The 24,976-nt window shown below is 36.8% G+C and overlaps 1 protein-coding gene across 1 annotated transcript in view; it reads left to right on the top strand.

Annotated features, from left to right (window-relative positions):
• The window catches only part of EMCN (endomucin), a 95,864-nt gene that overhangs the window by 51,389 nt on the left and 19,499 nt on the right, over window positions 1-24,976 (top strand). The window contains exons 5-8 of the mRNA XM_032400895.1: window positions 10,127-10,165; window positions 21,317-21,409; window positions 21,841-21,894; window positions 23,945-24,040. Of these exons, the coding sequence (XP_032256786.1) occupies window positions 10,127-10,165; window positions 21,317-21,409; window positions 21,841-21,894; window positions 23,945-24,040 (282 nt within the window). The remainder of the gene's footprint in view (window positions 1-10,126; window positions 10,166-21,316; window positions 21,410-21,840; window positions 21,895-23,944; window positions 24,041-24,976) is intronic.

Raw genomic sequence — 24,976 nt, 5'->3', positions numbered from 1 at the left:
ACTTTTAATTAGAAATCTCAATAAACTAGAAAGAAAATGTAACTTACTCAAATTGAAAAGGACATCTATGAAAAACTTATGGCAAACATCATACTAGATAGTTAAATATTTCATGCTTTCCTCCTCTTAAGATCTTGAACACAGCAAAGGTGTCCATTCTTACCACTTCTATTCAAAATTATAACTAGATAGTACAATAAGGTGATGAGACGTAGGTAGGTAGGTAGATAGATCCATTCATGCAGATTGGAAAGGAAAAAACAGAACAGTTTTTCTTAGCAGACTACATCTTTATGTAGAAAATAAAAAAATCCACAATAAAACTACTAGAACTAAGAGAGTATTTCCTATCACAAGCTATAAGATATACAAAAATAAATCATATTTCTGTATGTTAACAATGACAATCCAAAAATAAAATTAAGGAAATAGTGACATTTACAAAAGTATCAGAAAGAATAAAATATTTAGGAATATATTAACAGTGGAAGTACAAGATTTGCAACCTGAACTAAAAAATATTTCTGTGAGACATTAAATGTCTCAATAAATGGAGAGACACTACATATTCATGGATTGAAAGACTCAATATTTTAAGATAGCAATTCTCCCCAAGTTGATAAATAATTGATTAATATATTAAATTCAATCCATATCAGAATCACAGAATCACAGCAAATCATTAGAAATTGATAAGCTTATCTTAAATAATACATGGGAATGAAAAAGACCTAGAATAGCCAAAACAGTTTTGTCAAGGGAGAACAAAGTTGGAGGACTTGCATAAGCCAACTTCAAAACTTACTCTAAAGCTATAGTAATCAAGACAGGGGTTTTTGAAATAATGTTCAAAGTAACATTATTCATAATAGTCACACTGGGAACAATCCAAATGCCCATGAACTGGTGAGATGGAATATTCCATTGGATTTTCCATTTAAAATGGATTTGGAATATTCTAAAACATAGGATATCCATACACTGGACTACTACTCAGCAATTTAAAGAAACAAATTGGTGATACGGGTTATAACACTATGAACCCCAAAACCATTATGCTCAGTGAAAGAAGCCTTTGACAAAACATTACATATTCTATCATTCCATTTATATGAAATATCCAGAATGAACATTCTAATAGGGACAGAAACCACATAAGTAGTTGTCTTAAAGCTGGAGGCAGAAAGTCCCACTGGAGTTTTTTGTATTGAAAATGTTCTGAAACTGGCTTATAGTGATGGTTGCACAACTGCATAAATTTACTGAAAATTATTGACTTGTATACTTAAAATGATAAATTTTGTTGTGAATTTCTTTATAAAGCTTGGTTTAAAAACAAAAGGAAAGAGAATATTAAGCTAGGCCAATCAAATTTCCTTTCTGTGTAATCTGAACTAGGAAACCCAAACAAACAAAAGGGTGATTTGCTGTGAATCTCGAAGCAGCAAGGTTTCAGTAGAGTGAGTCTGAGACAGCTGTGGTGACTCCTGGGCATACCTGTGGCACGAGCAAGCAGATGTTATGAGCAAGTAAAATTGATGGGAAGAATGGGGAGAAAAAATGTGGGGAGATGAAGAGACTCCATGAGAGAGATGACGTTATTCATGAGAGACAGAGAGAGTAGTGGGACCTAGAGCTCCCCTGAGCTCAGACAACTTTCTAGCTCCAACCACGTATATCATCACTACAAGCACTTCCTAAATCCTGGTCTCAGGGATATGAAGTAATCAGTACTTTTAGTCAAAATATATCCTGACTAGAAAGGCTAGTCATCTGCCATAACAGCCTTATCATATACCATCCCTTATAAATAATAGAGGCATTCTTGGAATATCCATAGTCCTTAATAAGAAGCAGCTGTAAATGACTTAGAGTCCCCAAGTCTCTTCTTGGGAGACCTTTAGGGTAGAAGGAGATGGCAGGTGGGAACTGTGGATGTGCCAGGCCTACTTTTGTCTAGAGTCACTCATGGAACATCCATTTTCCCATATTTTATTGTAATTCTCTTTAGCAAAACCTAGAGAAGGTTACATAGAAGGAGCCTAATTTCATTCCAAAGTTGTAAAATATTGATTTTATTTAATGAGAAGATCACCAAATAGAGGAATTTGAAGGGCAGGGTCATTTCCCCTTCAGATGTAGGACATTTCCTTGTGGGAGTGTTTTGGCTTCTGATAAGTAGAATATTTTGTAGGCAAAATATGTCTGAAAGGCACCTTTAGCAGACCAAAACCCCATCCATTTCATACCATGATTTTCCCTCATATAAACAAAGTAAAAGTAAATAGGCATCTGCAAAATGTATAGCAGTTGAAGGTTAAACTCAAATAATTTGAATTCTGCACTAATACCCACTCACTAAGTGACTGATTAGGAATGTCATTCAGTGACCGTGGTTTATTAAAATTAGCACTTTTACAGAAGTGTGTGGTCATACCCATGAGTCAATTAAGACTCCTAATTTTACTTTGATTTATGTAGTACAATGCCCGCTGCATCTCTGTTCTGGGGACTATTGTATTTATTTAGCTTCTAAACACAGTTTGAAGTGGCTTTCTTCTAAGTAGTTTTCTTAAATACACCCACAAAGCCATTTCTTGAAAATTAAGGCACCCTGGAAAACAAGATAATAAAATAAGGGTATTTACTGCTACCCTTTGCCCTTGCCATTTGATTAACCAGTTCTATACTAAGTCCTTTAAATATTTTGTTATAAAACTGCTATTTTTGGGTAGCCATTCCTCCCCGGATCTCTCTGGTTCCTTAAGGTGCATCCTGCTTAGTATGGAATCCACTTGTTATAATGACTTGGCACACATTTCCATTTATGCCTGGTGAAACCAGAAGCTAACCCAGATTCCTGGTTAGCAGAGCAATGTTCCCTTTCCATATCTACCGATCACAAACATAAACATTCAGAATTAGCGAAGCCAAGACAGAGAGATGGAAAGAGAACAAAGTGATCTTGGGGAAGGTTGAACAGCCGAAGCTTCATCTCTCCCTTAAACACATGGCAATGGATAGTGACTATCAAATAAAAGCATTGTGGGTACATCATCTCAAGGGCAGATTTGATTTAGAGTAGAGAAGATTTAGTGATATTTATTGCTTTACTCCCTAGAAAGGAAGGGTATAGATCAAAAAGAAGCATGTCCTCAAAGCATTTCTCTCTGATCATTTCCAATTCTCTTTTTTTTTAAAGATCTATTTATTTATTTATTTTAGAGAGAGAGTATGAGTGGGAGGATTAGAAGGAGAGGGAGAGAGAGAATCTCAAGTAGACTCTGAGCTAAGCATGGAGCCTGACTTGGGGCTCGATCCCAGGACCCTGAGATCATGACCTGAGCCAAAACCAAGAGCCGGACACCTAACCGACTATGCCACCCAGGTGCCCCTCATTTCCCATTCTCTTAAATTTCTGAGTATTTCTCCTATTTAACTATATTATTCTTCCTGGAGAAGACACATTCTTAGAATCCTAGAACTTTTAAGATAGAAATTGTCACTAGTTTAGTGCTCTGACTTTATAGTTAAATAAATGAGGGCCTATTGAATGAATTAATAAATCAGTTTATTCACTACAAGTCTTTTGGAGGGGATCTGTGTGCCTGGCATGCCTCTTCGCTTCTGGGAATGGCCAGCAATCCTTTGCATTCCTTGGCTTGTAGATGCATCCCTTTAATCTCGGACTCTGTCTTTACATGGTCTTTTTCTCTGTGTCCTCGCATGGACTTCCCCTCTGTGTCTCTTCTTCTGTCTGTACGTTCTCTTCTTATACAGGTACCTGGAATTACCAAGATCCTTAACTTCATTACAACTGCAAAGACCCATTCCAATAAGGTCATACTCACAGGTTCCAGATACACATGTTTTTAGGGGCAGGAAGTCACCATTTAACCTACTCCGGACCAGATCTTGAACTACCTTTGCCACACCTAGATTCTGTCGTCCGTGCATTTGTCGTTGTCTATATGTAGGATTACCTCGTTGGGCAGTGAGGGGGGATTTGAAGGAAATGTCAATCACAGGAGTCCCTGCTCTCCAACAGCTACCCTGTGGAGGGATCACGTGTAAAGCTCTGTTGTACAAGTACAAAACTTGCCCTCTTCCTGAGTTCCCTATTTTTGCTAAGGGCTTGAAAATGTGGTGTCCTCTCTGACTCTTTTTGTTCATTTCCCGCAACGGCACATCCTGTTGGTTTCTGAGGAGAGAAGAAAAAAGGAATAGAAAGATGGTGAGGAGAAAGCAAAATGGGTGCTTTTCTTCTAGTAATTTAGTGATTCAGGTATCTGTAACCAGATTTCAAAGCAGGTGTGGTGCACACGGTAAGAGATTGGCAGAAAGGGAGGACGACGGCTCTTTCTCTCTCTGGTGAATTCTCACTTGGCTGAGGAAAGAAAGTGGAATAAGATGATAGGTAGAAGGCACATTGAGATGGGCACTATGCCAATACATTACTCTACTGAACAAGGACTTGGTAGAAATACTTCCAATGATTTTGCCCAGACAGATTTTTTGCTACCTCAGCATATACAATATTACTGACTTAAAATCTGAAGGGAAAGTCTGGCTTTTGTCAAGTGGAAATGAATAACATGTGTAAGTCATCAGTAGGTTATTAGGTAAGAGTTAATAACACTTGTATATAGTAACTAGTTTATCAAATATATATCCTTCTTGTATAATTTATTCTAGTTCAATATGGAATTTATTTTTATACGAAAAGCATAGATAACTGTACAATAACCAAATACACATTTTATTTTATTTTTTATTTTTTAAAGATTTTATTTGTTTGTCAGAGAGAGAGAGAGCACAAGCAGGGGGAGGGACAGGCAGAGGGAGAAGCAGGGAGCACGACGCGGGACTCGATCCCAGGACCCTGGGATCATGACCTGAGCCGAAGGCAGATACTTAACTGACTGAACCACTCAGGCGCCTCTAAATAGACATTTTAGATATACTGGTGGCTGAACATGAGAACAGCCTATGCCTAAGCCTTGCTTTTTAAGGCACACACCTTTCTTAAAATAAAAATTAGGCATTTCAATCATGCCAAGAGGAAGTTGGCTTATTGACTATGAAGCATGTTTCTGAAGCGAGATTGCTTAGGTTGAAATAATTGCACAACCATTAATTTGTACTGTGGCCTTTGGTAAGCTACTTAACTTCACTGTGCCTCAGTTTCTCCATCTGTAAAATAGCTATAAGATTACAACCTCATGGGATTCTTGTGAGGAGTAAAAGAGATAAAATATAAAGCTTAGAAGAGTATCTGGCAAGTAAACACAACAAATGTTAGCTACTATTTTATTAATAACAATCTTTACACAAGCCAGGCAAAGTTGGTATTTATGACACCAGTTTCACAAACAAGGAAACAGGTTCAGAAAGACTAAATGACTTGACTAGGGTTAAACTAAAAGGATGAAATTCAAACACTGTTTTTCTGCCCTGAGCCCCGTAAACTCTTCACTACACCACACTTCTTCTCATTACAACTATTTTACATAAAGTATCTAAAGGTAGTAGAAAACAACTTGCTTTTAATTGGGTGTATCATATGCTTGACAAGTTAAGTGTTCGATAATTATAACGCAAATTGGCTGGCTGGCTGGCTCCCTGAACATAAGCCTATGATTCTAAGAAAGGTGATTCTCTTGCTGTCGCCCACCAGGCCAGATTTATTCATGACTCTGGTTTCTCTCATCCTGCCCCCCTCGTTTGCATGATCCTATTCTTTCTTCCCCTCTTCTTTCCTCCAACTACTTCTTCCAATTCTACGCATCCATCAAGGGCCTCTACAAGATTTTGCTTCAGTATTTCCCACAACTTAATGAGTGTCACGAGATATGTAAACCATCGGCACTATTATTTATTTAGTGCATTTTTTTAAACAGATGCACTTTTTATTCTTAAATTTGCTTGAAAAGAAAACCATCATAAATGAAAAACCTGTTTCACTAGGCATCAACAGGAGCTATAAAATCACCGATATAAACAAAATATATTTAAATTACAGCTAGATTTTGTTGCTTGCCAAAGGCACTTAGTTTGAGGCTTGCTCCTTCTTGTTTAAAAAATAAATCAAGATAAGCACGTTAGATATTAACGACACATTTGCATTAGATTGTAACTTTGAAAGTCCCTCATTGAAATAACCAAATAAACTGCAAGAAGGCTGAAAAGCAAGTAACTTTCTCATTGAATGTTTCAATCTTATTTCAAGTCACTTTCCAGTACTGCCATATGGAACCTCTCATAAAATGTTATGCATCTCAGCCTTTGGAAAACAGTAAATTACCAGATCGCTCAGCCTCATTATTTCTTTTGTGAATTGCACCATTTACCTATGCCACTTATTTGGGAACTTAGAACATTTCTTACATGATATTTAATTCATTTGTATCATTTCATGTTGGCAGATACAAGAGGAATTCTCAGGATAACGCAGTCTTAGGCACACACAAGTCAAGGTTTAGCCAAACCAGAAATACAAGTTGACCCTTGACCGACATGGGTGTTAGTGGTGCTGACCCCCTGCGCAGTAGAAAATCCCCGTAGAACTTTTGATTTCCCAAAAAGTTAATTACTAATAGGCTTCTGTTGACCTTACAAGTAACATAAACAGTTAATTAACTTGCTTTGTGTGTCATATGCATCACATACTGTATCCTTACAATAAAGAAAGCTAGAGAAAAGAAAATATTATTAAGGAAATCATAAGAAAGAGAAAATACCTTCATAGTACTATACTGTATTGAAAAAAATCTATGTATAAGTGGGACCACACATTTCAAAGCTGTGTTGTTCAGGGGTCAACTGTTTTATAACAGTTATAATGAGGGCCAATGCAATGTATAAGCGGATGAAAAGGAAAACTTGAACTGGTCATAGAAATTATTTTTAGGCAAATCAGTAAAGAATTATATATGGAATATACATGGGAATGGCCATATATATTCTTTCTTGTTGCCTGTTAATGATATGTTCTACAGATAACTATATACAGTTATATATGCATACATAGCTAGAAACACAATATCCTTTGTAAGATCCTTTAAATAAACCCTATTTGTCAAAGTTATTTGTTGTATTGCTGTTTAAGCTTTCTGTTTTAAAAACTAATTGAGTGAGGTTTAGCTTTGGATTAATGTGGATGAAAGTTTAGAAATTTAGAAGTTCATTTGCATTTCATAAGACTTCCATCTCATATTACAGAATCAAACTGGACACACAGATTTTAAGTTGCCAACCACCCTGACTAAGGTTTTGGTCTTTACTAAATATCTAAGTTTGAGAATAGCTTAACAGAATGCACTACACTCATTTGCCGTCTGACTTCACTCACTTTGCTATAGGTCAGAGCTTGGACTTTTCTCAAAACCTGTGCATTATGAAAGTTACAAGTAAAACTCAGGAATAATTGCAAATGTCTTCACATTTCATTAATTCACACTTAAACCATGTTCCATAGCATTCATCTTTATTAAGCTTTTATACTGACAGAACTGAGTTTAAATTGGAAGTGCCATATGAAAACATTTTATTGTCTTCAAAATAGTATCTCTTTGATTTCAGACCAAAAAAAAAAGGCATATATTCTAGTTTTGATTAAATATTTAAGATTTGAGCAGAATTTTGCCCTCAGAATAACAACATATGCATTAAAATACAAAAGTCTGGATTTCTTAGTACACTCAATATAAGGGTTTTGAAAAAAATACTATTTTTTTAAGATTCAGTCTTAGACATAGTTATTTTTCTTTAAATGACATGTCCCTCTAAAATTATTATGCATTTCTGAAGGCTGATTAAAAAAACTCAAAGAAAGAATAGTCAGAAGGTCTTGTCTGATACAAGTTTAAAATTTTTTCACTCTTAATGAAGTCTATCAGCAAGAAAGGTTATGACCTGATATTAATAGCAAGAGGAACAAAGGGTTTTGATTTTCTTTGTATCCTAATCCTCTAGCAGCTGATAAATAGTTTAAGTGCATCTTCCAAATCCAGCATTATGCCATGTTCAAAAGTATTTTAACTAGTTATCAAAATGGAAATTAATTACATAGGTTTTCCATGCAGAGTAGTTTATTGGATAGAAAAGCTGTCCTTTTTAGGAGAAGATGGACATTAGAGTGGCCAGACCTGATTTATAGTCATTGTCCCCATCTTGAGAAAGTAGTTTCACTTTTCTCAGCTAATATTTGTAGATCTGTAGAATGGGAATGATGTCTCCCTTGCAGACATCAGCATAATATATGGAACTGATTATAGAGTTCCCTTTAAAAGTGGTAGCTGTCATTATCCAGCTAGCAATTTTAAATAAATCATTTTCTTTCCTTAAAAATTGAATTCAAGTAAGCAGAATTTGTCTTATTATTACTTTTATTTTCTATTCTCACTCAGTCTTTCCACCTTTTTACTAGAGACCTGGTGGTAGGAATCACGGCTCTGAATAAAACAAATCTCTGTCCTCATGGAGTACATTCCACTGACAATAAACACAGTTAAAAAAAATTAAATAAATGTCACTGTAGTAATAAAAGTACTGTTGAGCAAATGTAGCCATGTGGTAGACTAGTTTGAAGAGAGACATAAGGAGACCACTTTAGGTGAGGTGGTTGGAGAAACCTCTCTAAGTGGTGACATCTGAGCAGAGTCACGAAAGATAGAAGGAAGCCAGAGTGTAGCCCGAGAGAACACCAAGGCGTTGGGAAGAGCAGGCAGAGAAGCCTGAGGCAGGAAGAGCCCCATGACGTCACCGACCGATCAGGATGAAATGGGGCTGAATGGCTGGGAACAAATTGAGGAGCAAGGCAGGGGCCATGTGGTGGAAAGACTTACCAGCCATAGTAAGAGGAATAGGGAGCCATTAGAGCCGCGAAGTTTAAATTTAAATAGATTTTTCTAGGTGACTATTGCAGGGAGAGAGATGGATGCTGGATGAACAGTAGCCAATTAAATAGTGAGTATATTTGGAATATATTTTGAAGCTAGAGCTCATAGGGATGAAAAAAAAAGGAGAATCAAGAAAGGCCACTATTTTTTGGCTTGTGCGGTTGGGGGACAATGGTACCTAATGTGTTGAACCAAGAAAGCACGGGAAAAAGCAGATTTAAGGATACCAGTCAGGAGTTCTGTTTTAAGCATGTTAAATTTCAGATGCTGATAGACAGTCAAGTGAACACACAAAGGATGCATGGATTTTTTTTTTTCTTTTTTTGAGAGAGAGAGAGTGCAGGGACAGAGGGGCAAAGGGAGAGAGAATCTTAAGCAGCATGGAACCCAACCCGGGGCTCGATCTCACTACTCTGAGATCATGACCTGAGCCAAAACAAGAGCTGGATGCTTAACCCTAACTGAACCACTCACAGGTGCACCAGCAAATGGGTATTTTAAACTATCATTAATGGGTTTCTCTTTGTTTTAAAATCATTTTCTGTATTTTTCACATGACAGATTTTGTTCATGGTGCATATACGTAAAGTTGTTAAAGTGATGTTTGATTATAATTTTCTCAAGTAATCTTATTGTAGAAAGGTCATCTGAACTATATTTACTTTAAAGGAATTCCCTAAGTTTGAGAGGTATCTGTCTGAACCTTTCTGAAACTTTTTCAAGTCAAGAGATGTGTCATATCTTAGTGGGAATACGACACATGGCGGTGCCACTCATGAAGCCCCTCCCAAAAGATCTGTAGTTGTCTGCAATATCCTGGTTTATTGAGGATGTAAAGTTGGACCAGATGCTCTAAACCAGGATTCAATAAACTATGGCCCACAGGCCCAGTCTAGCATCCCACCTATTTTTCTAAGTAAAGTTTCTTTGGAATAGAGCCATACTTACTCTTTAGGTATTATGTGTATGGATGCATTCACAGTACAATGGCAAAACTGAATAGTTACAAGAGAGACTTAAGACCCACAAAGCCTAAATTATTTATTATTTGGCCCTTTAAGAAAAAAATTGGCTGACCCAGCCCGTATGATTTTATGATTTGAAGAAAAGTGAATTAGAAATGAAGTAGGATCTATATCCATTTACCACCCGTAACAATTGTGAAATTAGATCTTATATTCAATATTTACTTTTAGTGATTTTCTTTTCTTTTCTTTCCTCTGAAGCTGAGAATCAGAGCTCAATCAAAACAACAGAAGCACCAGGTAAGTTAATTTTCTTCTCTCTGAGAATACTCATGAGTAAAATCCCCAAAATGAGATAAAGGAGATCAGTGTGAGAGCAGGGAAAAATAGTACAAGGGAAAACATTACATGGCAACTAAAATGTTTAGGAGAACTTGCATTAAAAAAAAATACAGACCAGAAGATAGGATGTGCCTGAATGCTCTGTGGTGAGAGTGAGTGGAACCAGCCCTGGTAAATTCATGAAGCCTGTGGAAGTGTCCTCTGCCCAGAACCCACTGTTCCTGGTCTGTTTCTGCGGTTGGTCTGCCCTCTTCCAGAAGTATAGTGTATCCGTGACTGTCTTCTCTGTGTTTCCCAACACAGCCTGATCCTGGCAGCCCGAGAGTTGATGTTAGAAGCCACAGTTAACAGCCTAAAATATGATCACTCCAAGAAGTGCTTGTGTTTTGCTATCCTAAATTTTAAACTGAATAAATTGAGGGTGATGGCTTAACAGGAATTGAAAAAGATCGTTGGGCAGGGAAAGATGGTACCATTGAATGTTTCTGTTGTTTTGAAATCGTAATTACTTGGGAGACTTTTATCTTCCTATATCTTACCTCTTACTTTTATAAATGACAAATCTCTTAGGTTCTCAATCTTAGTCACTTTTGGTATATATAAGAATGAGAAATATGTGAAATAAACGTAGAAGATCACATAACTTAAAAAAGTCAGAAAAATAAAGCCATGAAGATTATGACCGACTCGGTTTTCACAGCAAATGTACTAAATAATCATCACAGTCTACCTTCCCCATCAGGTGTTTAAGGAACTCAAAACTGAAATGATTATGCTGTTAACTTTTAATTATTTATCTTCTATACAATATATCTCATGAATAAAAAAGTTATTTTAATATTAATCCTCTTTATTTCACCTCATCACTATATTTTTTTCATTCTTATTTCCATTTACATAGTCTAGAAATGCACTAGAAAAAGCACTGGGAAAAACACAGCAAAACAAAACATAAAAACAATGCATCCAAGCAAACAGGACAGCTTTGCATTGGTTGATGGTTTGCACTGTTCTGGAGAAGTCCTTACCTTCTGCTTCATGGACTGGTCATCCAGGAGAAGTTACAGATGGAAGAGAATTGAGAAGTTGCCAAAATCATCAGCTCCTTAAAAGGAGGGATTGAAGCACGCTTTAAGAAATGAATTTACAAAATGCCAACTTTAATTATAGTTGATTTTTAACTATAATAAAAAGCCCATTTACACTATTTAAATTTTGAGTCATAGAAACTAGTTCCCCTAAAACAGATAATAAACACATCATTGATTTGAACAGTGGATTAAAAAGAAGTGAGACTGATTTTATAAACTATGAGAAAAGTCAGTCTTAACTTCAGGGATATATGTTATGGGTAAAGACTAAATCCAGACTCACTCAAAAAGAAAAAAAAAGTGTAATGACAAGGTATTCATTACACATCTGTTGACAATTGTAATCATTTGTTTGTTCAGTCATTTGTTTGTTATCAAAGATGTTCAAATATCAAATTTGTGAAAGTCACCCATATGATCAAGAATAGGCATCTTACTTGAAATAATTAACACTTTTTTTAGGTGGAAGTTGAGGTAGAATTCTAGCCTGCAGGATTACTATTATTACTTCTTCCTTTTTATAAATATAAGCTAATATGCATTTAGCCTTTGATTAGATCATATGTCATTCTCACATTTGGCATTTTCTTTCATCTTATGCATCCAGCTTTCATTTTCTTGGAAAAATTATGTTTTACCACTGACTTCAAAAACTATTATTAAGGGTATAGAAATTGATGGTTGTTTTTACATAAAACTTTTTTGGGAATTCAAAATAGGTAAGGCAACTGTACATAAAGCATCAATTATAAGAAATTGTACATAGATATAATGAAGAAAGATAGTCTTAGTAATAGGGAAATGATCGATCAAGGTCTGAAGACATGGCCATTCAGTCCATTCAATAGAGGAAAGGTAGTATGAGGTGGATCATTGTGTTTAACAATGCCAAGCATGAAGAATTCATGCTCAATGTCTGAAGTATGTGGGAAAGTCAAACCTCACCTACCGACTGTAACATATATGGTAAGACCAGAAATTTTGTATGATACTATACTAAATACACAGAACCGTATATTCAACCAACCACCACTAACCCAGGCATTTAATAAATAGTTCTTCTGTTCCATATATGTAACACTAGGTAAGAGTTATGAGTGATACCTGGAGCCTGCCTTCTTACCAAGAAGACTGGTCAGCATGGTAAAACAAAGAAACAAACAAACAAAAAAACTGTAATAACTCTTGTAGCCATATAGGTCCACAATGATGTGTCATAGGCAAACTTCAAACTTCTTAACCTTAGGTTAAGATTGGAGAAAGGAGAAATTTTTTTTTTTCTCCATTTAGCTGTGGTTGTGTTAGACATCAGATTTAGAAAAGCAGTTTAAGGAAGATGAGGAAAATGTTCATGAAAGAAGTGACTTTGTAGCTTCCAGATTATTCTGCCTACTCATTTTTCTAGCCCTGAGTTCAGAGCTAATGAGGAAATTGAAAGAAAAATCATGCAGGGCTATTTATCCCCTAGAGATATATGCAGGAATCATATGGCCATCACAACAACTTTAAGCAATGATGGAATTCACTTTTCTTTAGCCTTATCATTTTTCCACAGACAAGCAGACCTAATAATGTGTCCTTGAAAATGAAACTCTTGATTTCTTTGAAAAGAGACCTTAGATTTGAAGAAAAGGGGACGAACATGCCTCAGTGTATTGGGAAAGAAATAAACCATTTGCCTTCAATTTTCTGGAAAATACAACTATATTACTCAGGGTTCTCCAGAGAAACTATATATATATATATATCTATGTATAAAGATTTATTGTAAGGAATTGGCTCATGCATTTTGAAAGCTGAGAAGTCCCAAGATCTGCAGCCAGGAGGCTGGAAGCCTAGAGACCCAGGAGAGCGAATTGTGTAGTTCCAGTCCAAGGCCTGAGAACCAAGACAGCCAATGGTGTACGTTCCAGACTGACAGCCAGCAGGCTCGAGACCCAGAAAGAGCCAGTATTTCAGTTTGAGTCCAAATGCAAGGAAAGACCAATGTCCCAGCTCAAAGCAGTGAGGCAGGAGAGTTCGTTCTTTATTTCTTATTTCCTACTGAGGGGGATTCAGCCTGTTTATTCTATTCAGGTCTTCCATTGATTGGATAGAGCCATCTGCATTGGAGGGCAATCTGCTTTATTCAGTCTACTGATTCACATGTTAATATCATCCAAAAAATACACTCATAGACATATCTGGACTAATGCTTGGCCAAATATCTGGGAACCCCAAGGCCAAGTCAAGTTGATGCATAAAATTAATCACTGCAACCACATTCCCATAGTGATCAGCACAACTTGAGAACGGTCTCCTTGTACCCATCTTCTTTACTTTTTTAACTGTGTTTCACAACCTCAATTGCATTGTAGACATTAATTTTGATGGAAAATTAGAAGACAGAACAGACATGACAAGTCCTACCAAACCTGACCACTGGCCTTCGGAAAGGAGAATGCTCCAGCCGGGCATATTCATTCTGCTCAACACCCTATGTAATGCTTGAGAATTGGTTGCTGACCTCTAGGAATTTATATAATGTGAATCATCAATCCTTCTCTGCAGAAGGTTACTTATCTGAGTTTTCTAACTTTGAATAACAGAATCTTGAACCAACTGTTCAGGTAGAATCCACTCAAGCTAGAAATATACCTATAGCAAAGCAATATCTAGAGGCTTATTATTTTTTTAACTTGGAAATTTTATAATGTTTTAAAGATTAGTTGAGAATAAAAGGACTCACTAATGGAAGATGTCAATATTGATGTGATAGGGCGCCTGGGTGGCTCAGATGGTTAAGCGTCCGCCTTCGGCTCAGGTCATGATCCCAGGGTCCTGGGATCGAGTCCTGCATCAGGCTCCCTGCTAGGTGGGGAGCCTGCTTCTCCCTCTGCCTCTGCCTCTCTCTCTCTGACTCTCATGAATAAAATAAATAAAAACATAAAAAAAAAGTATAAAAAAATATTGATGTGATAGGGTCTGCCATAAACTTTCACTTAAGAAATTGTATAAATCTGGGAATAGCTAAGTGGTTTCTCCTCTAGTTCAGAAATCTGTGGAGTCTCCAAGAAGTTCTTGTGTTTCTCTAGTCTACAGGGAAGGTCACAAGAACTCACAGTCTCAACTGATTAGCTACCCAGCGTTCACTTTAAGAACCAATACGTTTTAATGTTATTCCTAATGGTGTGTGCCTTATAAACTCTACAGTGTGCTTTATTTAATATATTAGGAATAATTCTCTCTGTCTTCTTGTATGTATCTGCATGGTCTGATTTGGCCCGTTGAAGGAAGGAGGTGTTTAGTTTGTCTCGATGGAAAGAAGTTTGTCTTGATTGGGGTCTAAATTGAAATAGGCTATATTTTCTGTAACAGAAATAAGAGGCATGAACTTGTAACTCATTCCTGCTGAAATGCAGCAGCAGGCAGCATAGAGTCGTGTTTGACAACACAGACTCGAGAGCCTGCGTGCAAATCCTGACTCTGCCATCTCGCTGTGTGACTTTGGGCAAATCACTTCATCTCCCTGGGCTTCAGTTTCCACTTTGTAAAATGCAAATATTTACAATGCAATAATTGAATGAATTAATATTTGTAAAACACTTAGAACAGTGCCCGACACATAGGATCCCAAAAAGGTTTTAAAAGAAAATCCTATTCAATATTTTAATGTCCATATTTTGAAATGCTTACCTTCATATTCTCAGAAAGCATAACACAGTTACATATTATAAAGCTTTTCAGTGTTTTCAGGTCCGATTTTTCAAATTGTGAATTTAAGGTAACATGATGTTTCTATGTTAGGGGAAGGGTAAGAACATTCTAAACCTTTAGAATGCTGAGAAAAAATTTCATTGATTTCAATGATAATTAACAAGTAAGAGGAACTTAACTCACTTAAAAGCTGTTGGTTACCTGGTGTAATAAAAAGGGAAAAGAAGGACTTTGGGGTTCTACTTGGATTATGTCTTAGTTCCAAGCCATATCTCTCATGTTTAAAGCACAAGATTAAAAATATTTCAGAATAAGATGATTAACACAGTGCGTCATTCATTCTTTGTATATTGTATACAACTTTCTGGAAATTAATGGCTATTCATATTCAAATAACAAAAAATATATCCTTCTTCAACATATAATTCTACAAAGTTATATAAAGTAAATCAATCTCCATTCAGTTATCAGTGGGTTAGAAGATTCTGTTACCCAAGGTGAGTCGCATTGATGACGCAAAGCAAAATGAAAAAAATCTGAGGTAAAACTTTTTTTTTTTTTTTGCATTGCTTTAAGAGTACACCAAGATTGGGACACCTGGGTAGCTTAGTCGGTTAAGCGTCTGCCTTTGGCTCAGGTCGTGATCTCAGGGTCCTGGAATGGAACCCTGCATCAGTGGAGATTCTGCTTCTCTCTCTCCCTCTGTCCCCACCCCCAACTTGTTTGCTTACTCTCTCTCTCTCAAATAAATAAATAAAATCTTAAAAAAAAAAAGAGTACACCAAGGTCAGAAAGGTAAGGTCTTATGAGAACAGAGAACTTCCCTTTTGATATTTTGCCCATTAAGTAGACAGGGCATACCATTAGAGGTGAAAATATATTCTAACTATGATAAAATCTGGATTGAAAAGAACCTTGAGAAGAATCCAAAATCTTAACGCTAGAACAGACTTCAGGGATCATATCAGCATATTCCCTTCCCAAAACATAGAATGGTACCAACCATACTTATAGCATTTATTGTCCCCACCACTTATATGCCACTTACTTATAGAAGAAACCATTTTTTCTCTGATAATGAAAACCTAGAGTAGACTGTGCTTCTTTTTCTGAGTGTCAGGATACTCAGAGTCAATTCTTACAGGAACACCAGAAACTGTATTAATGTTTGGTATTAATTCTTAGAAGGAACCTGTTTATTTCATCCATTTGCATTGGTTCTGATTTCCTATTTCTATTGTATTCATCTTGTGGTATATGTCATTGCTTCAGCTCCTCGGATCCTTTTTATTAAGAGTTAGCTCATAAGTAAAATTTAATAAGCAGTAACAGAGGCTCTCTTAGTTTGATCCCTGACATATTGTTTTGTCTTATTCTTTATTTCTTGTTTCACATCTATCCACTTTGGGCTGTGCTTCTCACCTCCCCTACAAGGATATAAGCTCCTTAAATGCAATAACTACCTTTTGTACTCCACTCTATTTATTTCAATATCTCCTGTTGAACCAGAGTAGGTGTCTATTTTTTTCTTATTGTAGAATGAATGAAAATACTAATGATACAATGATCTTAAACCTGTACCAGTCCAAATATGAAGATACAAAAGGTATGCCCATTAATTCATTTCATCTTTAACAGTAGTCACTTCTGCCAAAAAGTTTGTTTATCCATAAAGCAAAGATTTACAGACCCTACTTCCAGACACTGTTCTAACATTTGGGAAACATCAGTGAGCAAAATATTATCCTTGTCCTCAAGGGTCTTAGTTAGAAGGTGGTCAATGTGATGAGAAGGAGAGAATGCACAGCAGTGTAGGAAGAAGGGCTTAGGAGGGGAAGAAAGGTGGGGACCAGTTTCCAGGACTGAAAAAAGTGGTCAAGGTAAGCTTTCCTAAAAAGATTTGAGTAAGTACGAGGAAGTGAGCAAACCAATGTGTGAGAGAAGAGCACCCAGGCTTGAGGAGAGACCCTGTGTGTTTCAGTGCCTGCACTGAGTAAGCGGGGCAGGAGATTTGCCAGGCAGATTGCCTAGGCTTTGGAGGGTTATTGCAAGGACTTTGGTTTTTTCCATAAGTGGAACGTGGAAATATTGTGTGTCTTGAGCAGAGTAGTGACATGATCTGAGTCATATTTTATAAATATAAATCTGAGAGCTAAGGAGAGCCTGTCAGATGAAGCAAAAATACTTTGGAAATTTTCCAGGAGAGAGATGATATTAGCTTGGACCAGGGTAGTCACAGGGTAGGTCGCATGAAGTTTCCAAATTCTCTATATGTTTCGGAGGTGAAACCAATAGATATTCCTGCTGATCCTGCATGTGGGGTAGGATGTAAAAGATGAGGCAAAAATAGCTGTGAAGTCTTTGGCCCAAAAGATTGGAAGGAATGATTGCCAGATGGGAAACCTGCAGATAAAGCAGAAGTTCAAGTTTGGACATGTTGAATTTAAGATGTTTATTATTTGCTGAGTAAGTATGTGGCTTTATGCATCTGGAGTTTAAGAATGAGATCTGGGCTGGAAATATAAATTCAGGGATCATTGGGATTGATGTTGTATTTAAGCCTTGAAATTGAATGTGATCATCAAAGAAATTAATGTAGTTAGAGATGAAGACCAAGCAGTAAGGCCCAGGACCCTCTAAGATTGTGAGTCAGAGAAAGAAAGTGGAACCAGCCAGAGACCAAGAAGAATAAGCCATAAGCTGTGCTCCTACTGGTAGCCATGTGAAGAAAAAGTGTTAGGGAAGAGTGAATGATTTATTGTGTCAAATGCTGAAAAGTCATTTTTAAAAATGAGACATGAATCCATCAAATTGCAATTAAACACAAGTCCCAATTATGGGAAACAATCATTCGATTCAATTGAGTTTAGCCCCTCAGGTACTTAACTTTAAGTGTCCACATATTAGAAAGAAGTGTAGGCAACATACAAGAAATAAAAATAGAATATATAGTTTTATTTTCTTTTTCATATACAATGTCTTATCCTCTACTGCCAATCACAGTTTTCTCCCATTAATATCTATGTATCTTATATACTCTCTTCTAAGAGGGCAACAGGGACTCCTCTAGCCTGAGTATCTCCTCAGAGGAGTTTCTGGCTCCAAGAATAAGCCTGCTTTCGTATCTTTGCTAGGCTCAGTCATTGGCTGGGGGCAGCCTGGGGGAGGCATGGCATCAGCAAGAACACAATGATGAATTTCAGAAAGCAGGTGAGAAAGCTTGGTCAATTACACTGCCGGTAGTTGGAGTTTCCTGGCTTGCAAACTGGGTATAAATTATGACACAGCAGGGGCACCTGGATGGCTTAGTTGGTTAAGCCTCTGCTTTCAGCTCAGGTCATGATCCCGGAGTCGTGGGATCAAGCCCCATGTTGGGCTCCTTGTTCACCAGGAAACCTGCTTCTGCCTCTCCCTCTGCTGCTCCCCCTGCTTGTGCTCTCTCTCTCTCTCTCTCTCTCTGACAGATAAATAAATAAATAAAATCTTTAAAAAAATGACACAACATATCTGCAATTAAATAATCATTATAATCACCAAAAGTCAGGGTCCCACAGTAAATCTATGTCATGTAAGAGTGCTATATACTCCAGTTATTCCAATTCCTGGTTAGAGAAAAGGAGCATCCAAAAACATGGAGGTGTCAGAATAGTCTATTGCATTTATTTTTACATTAAGAATTTTTGAAAAAAAATGGGACAAGTTGACTTTAGTTAAAAAGTACAACTCTTTAGAGGCCTAATCACAATATAATAAAAATATTATAAAATAATATAATAATAAAATATTATAAAATAATGTAATATAAAGATATTAGTATCAAGTACTTTTCTAAGCCATTTAAATTTAATTTTATCCCTTTGGCTTTACAACACTAGGATACAGAACTATTAAAATCACCCCTTGTACATGTGGAGACTCAAGCACAAAGAGGTTAAGTGACTTGCCCAGCACTCGATAGGAAACAAGTTCTACAGTCTGATTTGAACCCAGTTACTCTGACTTCAGAATCATGCTCTTAACTACTCCACTATACTTCTCCTGTACCTCCTCTGCCAATGCTGTTTTAGTGGTAATGTAGCATAATAGAGTCTCAACAAAATCCATAGAGATCATCATCTCTGAACACATCATGGATCCTTCTGTCTTAGTCACAGAAAGAATTCCATTAGGGCCACAATTTATGAATTAAGCCAAGAATAATAATTTCACTGATATGAGCATGCTAATAGCGTTTCTCAAATTGTGAGTTAATTTCCAAAAGTGGGTCATGACCAATATTGGAAAAATTAAATAAAAGACAATAGAAAACAAAATACCAGAAGGCATCACAAGTAATAGAGGTAAAGTGTGAGTGTGTGTGTGTGTGTGTGTGTGTGTGTGTAGGTGTGTAACAGATTCAGACATGATTTTTTAAAATATTTATTTATTTGAGAGAGAGAGAGAATAAGAGCATGAGTGGGGGAAGGGCAGAGAGAGAGGGAGAGAGAACCTGAAACAGATTCACCGCTGAGCACTGAGCCCAACTTAGGGCTGGATCCCACGACCCATGAGATCACAATCTGAGCCGAAATCAAGAGTCAGATGCTCAAACAACTGAGCCACCCAGGCACCCCCAGAAATGACTTATTAATTGAAGGTTGCAGTTTTAAAAGAAAAACAAAATTTTTAAAGGCTTTGTCCAAGGAGCCAATAAATTCTTCTTTCAAAAGGGTTAACTCTATTGCCAACCCCCATGGATCATTAGTAATAACAGTTGGCACTGGACAATCAACATGTGTTAAGTAGGAAAGTTTGGAGTTTTATCTAAACCACATAGGTTATATTCAGAATTGTAACCACTTAGCTTGTCTATGAGACGGTAGTAAGATCGGATGTGGAGTCTTGAAAATTAACCCTTGGGAAATCCCAGGTAATTTAATCAGCCATCTTGTTCTCTACCAACACAATCAAAAGAGCAACGTTCTCACTAAAACACCTGACGCAGGAAAAAGGAGCTGAAAGTACCAAGGTTTCAGCTAGTTCCCACTCTTTCATTTAATATTTCTTTTTTTTGCCCATTTAGTGCACTAGGCTGACATTTTTCTTTGTTCTTATGGGCATCCCACAGATTTCTTGCATGGCAAGAATGGTAAAGACTCCAAACGTTATTCTTCCCCCACAGATGTCAAAAAGGCATGAGCATGCACTGCGTGCTGGGCTGTGGGTGGCAGAGGGAAAGATCCAAGGCAGTCATGGGCAATATCAATTTCTCTGATGCAATTATACACGTCCTCAATACTCCACAGGGGGCCATACGTATGAGAGATGCCTCTTGCTTCAGCCAAGCAGCCAGCTCCATTTCACTGCACACCCACTGCAGGTAGAGCTCCATGTGGAGTATGGTGGGAGTTACGGCCTTCACACCACAGGAACTTAAACTTCAGCGATGAGACAAGGCAAACAGGTGTGATCAAAGGAGATCCCTTTAAACTATATCCTTTGAAAAATAATTCTTTTTCAAAATCATTCTAAATACAAACGGTGTTTTGTCCCAAATTCACAAGAACAAACACTCCAAGCTTATAAAGCATTTACATATTCGTATTTCCTTGCAACTTGTTGAGATTAGTGGATGTTGAATAATGCATTTTTATTTACAACTTTTGTTTCAGGCCTTCTGGTGGAAGAGGGCAGATGTTGACTTAAGTAAACTAATAATAATAATAACTTAAAATTAAAAATTTCTTTGGAAGAAGAGCATGAAACAGTGGCGGAAATGCAGTTATTCTAGAGAAGGCACATACATGTAAACAACGACTGAGCTTTAAGGGTGAAAATGAAGGAATCTTCCTTGATATCCTCCCCAGTCCTTTTAACCAAAACCTCAGTCGCAATCTTTTCTAAGAAACAAGATAAAATCTGAAGTCCTGTGCATTTATGTCTTAAAATAGAAGTTGTGTGTTGGAAAAAAAAAAAATCTCTATCCCCCAAAGTTGTAATATCTGAAATGTGACGACTGCTTTTGAATAGATTTGCGTCCCACAAGAATGTCGTGCAGCGGGTGATACAGACTGCAGCCTAGGATAAGAGACGTAACTCCAGCTTTCTTGGCCAGTACTTCAAGACGTGATACTGATACCCAAGTTATGTGATTCCAAATTTAATCATCTCTACAGGAGGAATAAAGGAACTTATGATTTAGTGTACGATTGTGTGTATCCTATGATTCCACAATAAACAGTTTTCACAGGTCCTCAGAAATGCAAACTATTAAAATCTGCAAAGAGATTCAGTAAGTAAGAATTAACACCCTCCTCTGATTGGATTTGTGATTTCCCTACAGTTAACCCTCTACATCCAGAGGCGTCACCTTCTAACACCAGTACGTTACCCTCAATCTCAGTAACAACGCCAGGAAACAGCTCCCAATTTCAAGGTATGACTTCCGTGTGCATGAATGGACATGTGCTTTCCTTGACCCCTTCTCACCAAGAAAACCCTACAAATCTTTTTTTTTAACAGCTTTATCGAGCTATAATTGAAATACAAAACAAAACTGCACATCTGCAGTAAAATAGGGACACAAGGAAACTTTGAAAGTGATAGATACGTCTATTACCTTGATTGTGGTGATAGTTTCACAGGTATAGGCATTTGTCCAAATTCATCAAACTGTATACATTAACTCCCTACCAATCTTGATTTACAAAACAGAGTTCTTTCAGAATGAGAGAGCTTTTTTTCCACTTGAAGCATCATACTTAGAGATGACAGAGGCTTACTTAAATGGGGGTGGGGGAGAGGATTGTGAGGATTGGCATACATTAACCAAAGGTGACTTACTGTTTTTCTTTCTTAAAATAATAGGTACTGAGGATGCAAAAAATGCAAGCTCTTCTTCAGCCAGCCCCTCTTACTCCAGTGAGTAACAGATGTATCTTCATTCGTGGCAACAAAGACGCAAAATGTTTGAATGTGGCTAATAACAGAGAGGATTCAATTATTGATAGCCTTTTATCAACTTTACTGAACCTGCGGTTTCATTATAATCCTACCTATCGTCTGCTTTGAGAATTTCCTACTATTGCATCTGGTTTTAATGAGCACACCTTTGGGATTTTTTTCTTACCCTAGTCCTAAGCAATTACCACCAAGGGTCAAGGTGAATTGATGAGACTAGTCCCAGATAAGCCAAAGGGCATAGGCAGAGAGCTCCATAAAAATGAATTGTTCACAGTGAATCATGGAACACTATATCTAAAACTAATGATGTAATGTATGGGGATTAACATAACAATAAAAAATTTTTTTTTAAAAATGAATTGTTCACCTTCACAGAACTTTACCTTATGTTAAAAATGGCCTTTAAAGAAATACTCCATTTTAGCAAAAACATATGTATATCATGTAACATATATGTATGTTCTAGGACTGAATAGAAAAAAATCCACTCATTTTCCTAGAAATTAAGAATAAGATGAATGTATATGAAGTCAATGATAAAAGATTATCTAGGTTTAGGTAAAACCATTCCATTCAACAAGTCAACATTGCATTTATCAACCTGTTAATTCATGGCATCTTCATTTTGGGAGGCATTCATCATCTCGCTCAAGGTCTAATATGAAACAAATATTTAACTATAACTTTGGAAGTATAAACCATCCTATAGAAAATTGGATAAATACAAGGAGGACATATGCAAGCAGATGAGAAGACAGCGCTAAATAATAACGATGGCCTCTACATCTCTGGTTGTATGGCTATGACAGCTTCGTCTTTTCATCACTGTTGTTTTAACCCGGGCAGTGATTGTCACAATAGAAGACAGATGCTAAAAACCAAACCAAAACAGCAAGACCCCCCTCTGAATAAAAACTCATCCCGATTTATTGTCACAACTCCACTCCCTTAAATGTATGTGCACGAACACACGTACATCTTTCTTGAACCGTGTGCTCATTTTTAGAAATCATATCCACTCTGATATCCATTTATGTCCACTTATGCTATTTTATACCTTTTCTAGTTTTAAGATATTATTATGGAAAGATAAACCGTAAGTGCACAGGCAGAGAGCTCCTTAAAAACAAATTATTCACCTTCACAGAACTTTAACTTATGTTAAAAATGGCCTTGAAAGAAATGCTTCATTTTAGCAAAAACATATATATCATATACCATATATGTGTATTCTATGACTGAATAGAAAAAATCCATTCATTTCCTTAGAAATTGAGAATTTCTGAGTTTTTTAGGAAGCCAACATCACGACTAGAGCAGTTCCAGTATGGGATAGATAGATAGATGATAGATAGGTAGATAGATAGATGATAGATAGGTAGATAGATAGATAGATGATAGATAGATAGATAGATAGATAGATAGATAGATAGATAGATGATAGATAGATTAGATAGATAGATGATAGATAGATAGATGATAGGTAGATAGATAGATGATAGATAGATAGATAGATAGATAGATAGATAGATAGATAGATAGATAGATGATAGATAGATATAGATAGATGATAGATAGATAGATAGATAGATAGATAGATAGATAGATAGATAGATAGATGATAGATAGATATTCCAGTAACCTTTTTATGAAGTAGTAAGGGATATAATGTGTGAATGTGGGTCTGACCATAGTCTAGAGGACATCTTTTGCTTCTCCAGTCTTCCATCTCCCCACTTTTCCAGTCTCTAAGAAGGTGAGAAAACCAGCTCCCTTACGTTTGGAACTTTATTTCAAAAGGCTGCAAGACTGACATCAAGTGGATCCGTCAGAAATGACAACTAGAGTAAAACCTCTGAATCAGATAAATCTTCTTTGCTGAAAATATAGTATGTTTAATAGAGTGATGTTTGAAGAAGGGAGGATGCATGCGTGCCTTTGCTCTGTAAATTCTTTACGGTTAAATTCAATAGCCACTCTAATTGACAACGTCTTCAATACTTTTTAGGTATTATTTTGCCAGTGGTGATTGCTTTGATTGTAGTGACACTTTCTGCATTTGTTCTTGTGGGTTTGTATCGAATGTGCTGGAAGACAGACCCAGGTAGGTAACAGGGTTTTGTTTCATTTTGTTTTCTGAAAGGTGAATATATGTTCAATCTAAACTCGAATTTAAACTCAAGGGGAGAGAAGGATTACAGAAAGAAATAAAATGCCCTATTGCTTGATCACAGAAATAGAGGAGAAGGGGCAGAGAAACCCACTGAATTTTGATGAATGTAAGGGGTGAGGATTACCTGCTAATGGCAGATATTATCAAATATGGACAGATTCTTTTTCATGAAATAACCCCCGTTTTGTGAGTGGCCAGGGGATTATGGTATGACGGAGGCATAAAACGATACACCTTAATTGTAGTGAAGAATTTTTCCACTTGCATGTGACAGAGAATAGAGGTAAGCGTTGCTAAGAATTTAGCTGAGGGGCCCACAATCTCAGGGAGAGCGTTCTATGACTTCGGCCCTCCTGGGAGGCACAGCTTCCTTCCAAGGAAGGTGTCTTCCATGGCTGTGTGTTCTGCTAATTGATTCAGCTCCTCAGGATTGAACATGATTGCAATTTTTAGTGGGCTTTTAGCTTGACAGTTCTTTCTTATCCTCCTTAATCTCTCCAGTGACATTTAAAGTCTTTCCTCTTTTCTTTAAAATAGCACTGCTGCTCTCAACTACAGAGAACAAACTGAGAGATGCTGGAGGGGGGATGGGTGAAATGGGTGACGGGGATGAAGGAGGGCATGCTGGTGCTGAGCATCGGATGATGTATGGAAGTGATGAATCTCTAAATTCTACTCCTGAAACTAAAATTAATTAATTATTTAACTACTTAATTAATTAATCGCACTGCTCTCTTTTACATCCTCACTCTGTTTTTCTTTTTTTTCTCTCTCTCTTCGCGGTTTCATCTTCTCCCTCCTCTTAAATATTTATGGTTTCCATAATGGCATTATATTTTTATTCTTTTTTAAATAAATTTTTTTATT

This window comes from Phoca vitulina, unplaced genomic scaffold (genome assembly GCF_004348235.1).
Source record: "Phoca vitulina isolate PV1807 unplaced genomic scaffold, GSC_HSeal_1.0 scaffold3, whole genome shotgun sequence".
NCBI classification, from domain to species: domain Eukaryota; kingdom Metazoa; phylum Chordata; class Mammalia; order Carnivora; family Phocidae; genus Phoca; species Phoca vitulina.
This window is presented reverse-complemented; position numbering and strand designations above follow the sequence as displayed.